At 38.8% G+C, this 8,931-nt stretch overlaps 1 protein-coding gene across 1 annotated transcript; it reads left to right on the top strand.

Moving 5' to 3' along the window:
* Positions 1-6,068: 6,068 nt before the first annotated feature.
* Positions 6,069-6,998, top strand: LOC105824462 (olfactory receptor 10J1-like). The gene has a single exon (XM_012661899.1). It carries the CDS (start codon positions 6,069-6,071, stop codon positions 6,996-6,998), a length of 930 nt encoding a protein of 309 aa, XP_012517353.1.
* The last annotated feature ends 1,933 nt before the right edge of the window (positions 6,999-8,931 follow it).

The raw sequence follows: 8,931 nt of genomic DNA, 5'->3' as shown, positions 1-8,931 counted from the left end.
TACATAGATTGCTTTTGCAATGCTTGAGTCAGGGTTAAATGTGTGCCCATCACCCTGATAGTGTTCATTGTACCTATTAGGTAAGTTTTCCCCCTCCCCTTCTTAACCCTCCTCCCTGTTTGATTTCCATTGGTATACATATACCACATTTTGTTAATCCACTCATGAATTGATGGGCATTTGAGTTGATTTCACATCTTTGCAATTGTGAATTGTGCTGCAATAAACATTTGAGTGCAGGTGTCGTTTTGATAAAATGGCTTATTTTCCTTTGGGTAGATACTCTGTAGTGGGATTGTTGGATCGAATGGTAGGTCTACTTTTAGTTCTTTGAGAAATCTCCATACTGTTTTCCACAGAGGTTGTACTAATTTGCAGTCCCACCAACAGCGTATAAGTGTTTCTTTCTGCATCTATGCCAGCATCTATTGTTTTAGACTTTTAAATTAAAGCCATTCTAACAGGCATAAGGTGATATCTCATTATGGTTTTAATTTGCATTTCTCTGATGATTAGTGATATTGACCATTTTTGCATGTGTTTTTTGACCATTTGTCTATTTTCTTTTGAAAAACTTCTGTTCATGTCTTTTGCCCATTTTTTAATGGGTCATTTTGTTTTCTGCTTGCTGATTTGTTTGGGTTCTTTGTAGATTGTCATTATTAGCCCTTTATCAGATGTGTAGATTACAAATATGTTCTCCCATTCTGTAGGCTGTCTATTTGCTCTGTTGATTATTTCGTTAGCTGTGAAGAAGCTTTTTAATTTTCTCAAGTCACATTTATTTATTTTTGTTGCTGCTCTAATTGCCATTGGGGCCTTAGTCAGAAATTGTTTGCCTAGACTAACGTCTAGTAAGTTTTTTTCCTAAATTTTCTTCTAGAATTATTATGGTTTCATGCTTTACATTTAAGTGTTTTATCCATCTTGAATTACTTTTTGTGAGTGTTGATAGATAAGGGCCCTGTTTCATTCTTCTGCATGTGGCTATCCAATATTCCCAGCACCATTTATTGAATGGGGCTTCTTTTCCCCAGTGTGCATTGTTGTCTGCTTTGTCAAAGATCAGTTGGCTGTATGTGGATGGTTTTATATTTGGGTTTTTTTTTTTTTTTCCTTGTTTTTTTTTTTTTTTTTTTTGCCATTCCCTTGTTTTTTTGTTTCTTTTACCTTTTTGTTTTGTTTTGAGGTTTGTAATGTGATACTTCTGGGTTTGTTCTTTTTGCTTAGGATTGCTTTTGCTATTCAGGCTCTTTTCTGGTTCCAAACAAAGTGTAGGATTATTTTTTATTATGTGGACAAATAAACAAGCAAATCACAAATGGTGGCTTCTTGTCTGCCTAGCCAGAGCTTTGCTAATTTTGAAATTGTTTAGAAACTTTTGTTTGCATTTCACAGTCATCATCTAGTCTGCTAAATGTATATCTCTTAACGTTTTCTAACTCAAATTAATATAATCTCAATACTAGATTAGCAGGCAATCTGGAATCTCCCTTTTTGGGGTCTTACATTTCCCCTTCATTTTTCTAAGAATACCTGTAACTTAAGCATTACAAAAAGGGTAATCATGTTTACATAAACATCTAATTAGGGAGAGTTTAGAGTTTGATTAGCCTAATTTTGATTTTTCTTTCTGTTTCCTTTTGAGGACAACTGGTATAAACTGAGAAGATACTGGTCCTCTGCTAATTTCACTGTGGCAGACTGTATTTTCAAAAGATGGATATATATCTCTCATTCTACATGCTCTTCTTACAGTCTTCCATTCCCCCATTAAGAGGTGAAGTCTGTACTCCCTCGTCTTGAAACTGGGTGGGTCTTTGTTACTGATTGACCAATACGATGAGGGAGTCCAGGCCATGTGAAAAGACTATGTGTAGGTATTTCAGTCCAGGTCCAATTCCAACTGACTGGTATGTAAGTAAGTAAACTCCAGCCACCTCCTGACCAAAACTACATGAGAGACACTGTGTGAGAACAGCCTAACTGAGACCAGTCACCCCTGGAGAGGTAATGACAAATGACTGTTGCTACTTTATGTCACTAAGTTTGGGGTTGTTTGTCATGAAGCAATAGATGACAGAAACATCTGAGTTTCAGTACAAACAATTATGGACATATACAACTATAGTTACACACCTGGACGATTAATTCTACCTACTCAGTGCTAGGCCAAGACAGAGGCAGCAAGCGTAGATCCCAGGGACATGGCCCCTCCTAGTGATCAGCCCTGTCGGTTGTTTATGCAGTCAGATCTTGAGAAACCTGCCAACCAGGAGTCAGAGGTTGTTTGGCCATTAACCCCCTAACAGATCCCTAACTTTCATTTCCTGGTTATTTCTAAACATAGAATTCTGCTAGATTTTATTTCTTCACCCTTAAAACATGAAAAGACACTCCCTTTACTGGAAAATACGGTTACTATATATCCGTCTCTAAGATGGCCTCTTAAATTTTTGACAGGGAGCTTGGATTGTTGCAATACAGTTTTCTCTATCCTTTTTTTGTGTTCATAGAGCTGTCCTTATTGTCCTTGCTGAAAGGGGCTTTATGTACACTTCCCATTTGGGGGAGGGAGCCTCTTTCTGCCTCAGTACTGATTTGGGTAACAATTTGGCCCCTCTCACTAGAGCAGAGAAAGAAAACTACACATTTAATCAACAGGGTGATGGAAAAATGCAGGACTATTCGATCACAATTAGACCCCCAAAACGCTGCAGGTTATAATTCCTGTGAAGATACTACTTAGTTGCAAATAATAAGGGGAAAAAGTGGGATGTTAACTTTATCAATGATAATTTAATTGAAAATTTTCAAGTTTCCTAAGAAACTCCAGTTTGGGTAGTATTTTCTTTTCTTACATCTCCAAAACTTATAAAGATAATAGCAAATGTTACTAACATTCTTATATTTGCTATAAATTTTTAATTTTCTAAATTTAAAAGTTACCACAAATTCAGAGAAGGAAGAATAGGAAACACAAACAAAAAGAATGAGTATATGGGGCATTTTTGAAGTTTATCAAGGTATAAATGCAGGCACTTCATTTTTTTGCCAAGTGTGGAAAAATTAACCTAGAGGAGAATTGGCAGGATTTCATAATGAGATAGATATGAAAGAAAAAAACTAAAATAAAGCACTTAGGGTTGGGGAAGGGAAACTGGTGTCAAAATAACCCCAGACTAACCTCATGAAGCCTAGTGTGTTTAACCATTTGTCTACTGGTCCCTTAGGATGAAATCCTGATAGGTTTTTTGGACACTAAGAATGGTCTCCTAGACTTTTAGAGAGGTTTCTATTGTCTACAGAGTTTTGATCTCCCATTTCTGAATCTTTCAGGACAAAAGCAATAGCTAGAATTGACTTTTTTAGTTCAGGGAAGGGAAAAAAAAAAAAACCCTTGTAATATTGAGCAAGGTTCTTAACTACAGGGAGAGCTGCATAGTTTCCTGGAATCCAAGAGAATGCTCATAGCTAGAGCTCACTTGGGCTTTGTAACCATGGTTTTCCAAGGCTGAGCTGTATAAAAATAGAATATTTATGTAAAAAATAAAACACGACAAATAAGCTACCACTGTTTCTACTTGCAGTGAAAATTGTCTCAAGACTCCCGAAGCACAAGTCTATATAATCTGGTAAACGTGCCCCACACTTAACGAGGTCCCGTGGGTCTTGCTGTCTGCCTCCTCCTGGTCCCAGGCTGACTCTCTAGGGTGCTCAGGGAGTGGCACCCAGAAACCCTGAAAACTGCTCCTCAGAGAGACTTTCTTGGCATCAAAAGCTCCTCCTCCATCTGGAGGGAATATCTAGCACCCAAAAAGTCTTCTGTAACTTTCCTTTTACTTCCTTCCTTGGACTGGCCCTATGGCAGATTGAATGACCACATTCAGATGTCTTTTCTTCATGGCCTTGATCTGTGAATACTTGTGATCAATGGGGCACATCTCTGACTTCTATCTCCATTTTTCTGCTGAGCCACAGATTTGCAGGGAGAGAAGTAAGTGAGATTTGGAAAAAAGACTACAATGGTTAGCAGAGGGAGCCATAAGAGGAATAAAGTACATGTATGGGTTTTACTGTTGTTGAGGGGCAAATTATATTAAGCTGGAAAGGATCCTGGTGTCTATGAAAATTTGGTTTTGTTCCCTGATTTATTACTTTCAAAAATATCTCCTGTTAATCCTGAGGAATCAGGATTTTCCAGGATTAAAGAGTATCTCAACTAAGATGTTAAAAAAAAAACCATGGCTCTGCCACTTATCATCTACGCTCCCTTGTCTATATTCTCGTCTTCAGACAATTCGTAGTATACAGAGACATGATTTATAAAGCTTCATAAAAAATGTTTACAGTTACTTACCATGCTACACACATCACGAACAACTTTCTCTGTCAAGAGATGGTCTTGGGCGTCTAACACAAAATTTATTTTTTGCAACCCCATCTGATTTCCTTTCATATCATGCTCTGAGGAGTTGAAGTACAAATGTGCACCAATCCTTTATGAATACTTTTTTTGTAGATTTTCTTTATGAAAAGTTGTGTATTTCTGAAAAGTAGATAAAATACGTTTAATTTTAAAAGCACTAAAGAAGCTTACCTTTGAATTTTACCCAATAGTAAATCATTTTGTAATGGGGCTCATTTGCTTTGTGTCCAGTGAAATGTACTTTTGTGGCAAGTCCATCATTCTGTTACTGAATTTATTTTTGAACAACTAACCTATTACATAATTGGGTCTTGGTTATAATAGGGTAAAAGCTACTGAAAAAGTTGCACTACCAGGGTATTTTCCAATTATACGTTACTAATGTATGCTTTCTTCCGTTGTTATAATGTTATCATTCCAATGTTAAAAGTTAGCCTGATTATTTGGTTGTTTGTTGCTGTCACAGGCATAGACATCAGGGAAAAGCAGACAAAGGTTAAAAACATTTATGCCTTCTCTTCTTTGAAGAAAATCTCACTGTAGTGCTCCAGTACTCTGCTTCCTGATGGGCAGTTTGTGTGATGGAGCAATGACTTCTAATGATGCTACCAGCAGTATTTGTGCCCTACATTGGAGTGGTTTCCCTGGTATCATGAAAAGAAAGGAATGCATGGTCCCTGTCTAGCTGTGGAGGGGACAGCTCTACAATGCAGTCTTTTATAATTGGAGGAATAATGGACATGGGATCATAAGACATGGGGTTCAGTCTTGGTTTAGTCCTTTGACACCTGTCTGTCTATGAGTAATTCCCTAATCCAAGCTGATCCTCAGTTTTTGCATTTGAAGAGAAACAATAGTCTTTGTCTTCCATGCTCCATTAGAAATTAAATAATATATGTGAATGTGTTTTGTAATCACAAATGCACTATAATGTGCTTACAATACAAAAAAAGCCAATAAACAGCTCTATGCTACTATATGTGCAAGGACATACAGGCCTCAGAGAGAGTGAGAGACAGAGCGTGCAAGTAAGGAGGAAAAAGATTTTCTAGAGGACATGGGCTTTATTTGACTTTGAAAAATGAGTGATATCTAGGGAAAAAGATTATAGAACAGAGTTGAGAGGAGCGGTATCCTCAAAGAGAAAAGATTGGAATGAGAATGCAGTGTGGAAGTCACAGTAACAAGAGCTCTACCCAAACCCTGGAAGCTAATTTTTTCATGATACCACTGAACTTGAATATATTCAATATTTTTTAAAACTCTAATATAAGTATTATACTTAACAGTATAAAATTATTCTGTCAACAATTCTATGACGTTATCATCGCTATAAAGATGAGGAAACTGATCTTAGAGATGTTAAGTCCTTGCCCGAGATAAATTAGCACAAGATATTAATAGAAATAGGAAACAAGTTTATAACTTTTGACTGTAAAAGCCATGTACTTTTTCTTACTGAGAAAAGAACATTTCTCCCTTGTCTACTCCTAAAAGAAGTAAGTATGAATGTAAACACAAATAAGCAGAGACTTAGGGTAGATTAACAAGAAGAATTTGCCCAGCCTACTATTTGACAGAAATTAGCCATCTATGTTCCTTACATATTTTTTCTTTCTTAGATACCATTTATGATTTAATGAAGAAAGAGAATTACACTTTGGTGAGTGAGTTTATTTTTCAAGGTTTCTCCAGCTTCCATGAGCACCAGCTCACCCTTTTTGTTGTGTTCCTTGCATTGTACCTATTCACCCTGGCAGGCAACATCATCATTGTGACCATCATTGGCCTTGATCGCCACCTCCACACCCCCATGTACTTCTTCCTCAGCATGCTGTCAGTTTCAGAGACTGTGTACACACTTGTCATTATACCAAGGATGCTCTTGAACCTCTTAGGCCTGAGTCAGCCCATTTCCTTGGCAGGCTGTGCCACTCAGATGTTCTTCTTCATTACTTTGGCCATCAACAACTGCTTCCTGCTCACAGCAATGGGGTATGACCGCTGTGTGGCTATTTGCAACCCCTTGAGGTACTCGGTCATCATGAGCAAGAGGCTGTGCATCCAGCTGGTGTGGGGGGCGTGCAGCATTGGCCTGACTGTTGCAACAACCCAGGTGTCCGCTGTGTTCAGGCTGCCCTTCTGTACCACAAAGGTGGCCCACTTCTTCTGTGACATCCGACCTGTGATGAAGCTGTCCTGCATTGACACCACCGTCAATGAGATCCTAACTTTGGTCATCAGTGTGCTGGTGATCCTGATTCCCATGGGCTTGGTTTTCATCTCTTACATCCTCATCATCTCCACCATCCTCAAGATGGCTTCTGCTGAGGGCAGGAAGAAGGCCTTTGCCACCTGTGCTTCTCATATCACTGTGGTCATTGTCCACTATGGCTGTGCCTCCATTGCCTACCTCAAACCCAAGTCAGAGAACACCAGGGATCAGGACCAGCTGATCTCTGTGACCTACACTGTCATCACCCCCCTTCTGAATCCTGTGGTGTACACCCTGAGGAACAAAGAGGTCAAAAACGCTCTGTGCAGGGCTATAGGCCGAAAACTCTCCTGACAGAATGGGCCTGTTTCAAATAGGGTCTTAGAAGAATTTCCAGACAGGAAAAAGTGGAGGACTACCCACAGTCACTAGAGTTAAAATTCTGGAGCCTAATAAGCAGTGGTTGAATGAGAGGAGGAGAGAGCAAAGGGACAACAAATTCAGCCACTTGAGAATGGCAGAAAGTTCTCCAAAGCACAAGCAAGTCTGCATCTCACAAGAGAACAGTCACAGTATGGAGTACAAATATAGAAGAAAGAACTCAGTGGTGTTGAGAAGGAGATGGGCAGTCTGGGCAGCCTGGGACAGAGTAAGATCAGGATAGCAGACAGAACTAACGAGGGGAGGCTGCTCTAGGGCAAGGCTAAGGTTTTAAACATATTCTATAACACCTTTTTTTGGACATGGTGTTTCTGCCTACTCATTTAGAACCACATAGATTTAACACTTAACTGAAGTCATTCCTTTATGGATAATTCAAGGTTTTTTGCATTTTAGACACCATAAATAAAAGGGATATCAGAGATAATAAGCATTTATAAAATTTACCTGCCCTTGAAGTCTGGGTAGTTTTCATTTAATTTCCAGGTTGACCGTATGGGAAAATAGATATATCTAAGTTTTCAGGATTATGTAAAAGAAATATTTTTGGAAAGTGATTAAAATCCTTTGATGATCTAGTTAAAGAAAGAGGTAGCACCAAGTAATCGTATCGGTGTTTATATTACAACAATATACACAGGTTGTTGGTAATATTCTATTCGAGTGTCTGAACCCAGGAAAAAGAGAGTGGGATTGTCTTTAGAGATGCTTGCAGAATGGATAGCAGCAGCGAGGTAATGGGAGTCAGAGACGGAATCCACAGCAGGGATTCGTGGAGTAAGAGGATTTCGATGAGTAAGGAGAAGGTAGCCATCTGGTCACTCAGTGACTCAGCAAAATAAAAAGACTCACCAAACCATTGATCCTAACATTTGAGATCCTCTAGGATCTGAATAAATATATAAAATCTTCACTCATCATCTCCACTTCCAGCAACTCCCTTCCCTACAGTCTCATCCACCCCTATACAGTCTGCAGTTCAACAACACCCAGTGACTTAGGCATTTCCCATGGCACACTCTCATGCCTTTCTACAGCTGGTTGGCACTTAATGGAAACCCCATACTGCCACGCTCACTGCCCACTCATTTTGAAACACTGACCCAAAGCATCTCTCTTTTTATGAATCGTCTAGAGAGATACTAATGGAGAAAAAAAATCAGTCCTTTTACTACCTCACACCCCAACCTCCAAACTTATACACTGGTATGCACGACCATAGTGAGTATTTCCCATGATATCTTCATGGATAAAGACACGAAATGGGCCGTGAGTAGTGCTGTAACTAGGCGAAGTCTTACCTAGGTAGACAGTTACACCCATTGTTTAATGTCTCTCTTGCCCCAAGTGATGAATTTTTCACAGGCCACATTCTCCTTTATGTTCATTTTAACAGTTAGGGCTGTATCCAAATATTTTAATTTCTCAAATAGCTCATTATGGTTCAGTCTTACGTAGATACAACTGCATTTTGGGAGAAATTTATGATGAAATGTATCATAACCCGAAGTGAAATTACCTTGTATTTGCCAACGGTCACTTTTACTTTTTACTCAGTAAATAAAAATACTTAATTTTTATTTTAGACTGTAGCCTCAAAAATGCTGCCTTGTCCCTTCAACCTTTTCAGTAATAGATAAACTGTATTTGAAAACTTAGCTACTTAAAATGTTAGGTAGCAGTTTTTAGAGATCAGAAAAATGAAGTGGATGGGCAGGTGGGAGGGGGAGGAGGGGCTGAGTAAATCCACACCTAACAGACGCAGTGAGCACTGTCTGGGACATGGGAACAGTTGTCGGGCAGTGCAAAGGCAATTTATTAATATATAACCAAAGCGTGTTTGTGC

This window comes from Propithecus coquereli, unplaced genomic scaffold (genome assembly GCF_000956105.1).
Source record: "Propithecus coquereli isolate 6110/MARCELLA unplaced genomic scaffold, Pcoq_1.0 Scaffold74, whole genome shotgun sequence".
Classification (NCBI taxonomy): domain Eukaryota; kingdom Metazoa; phylum Chordata; class Mammalia; order Primates; family Indriidae; genus Propithecus; species Propithecus coquereli.
This window is presented reverse-complemented; position numbering and strand designations above follow the sequence as displayed.

What these genes read in the sequence shown, in the direction of transcription:
- LOC105824462 (XM_012661899.1), top strand. Translation starts at nt 6,069, where the DNA reads ATGAAGAAAGAGAATTACACTTTGGTGAGTGAGTTTATTTTTCAAGGT.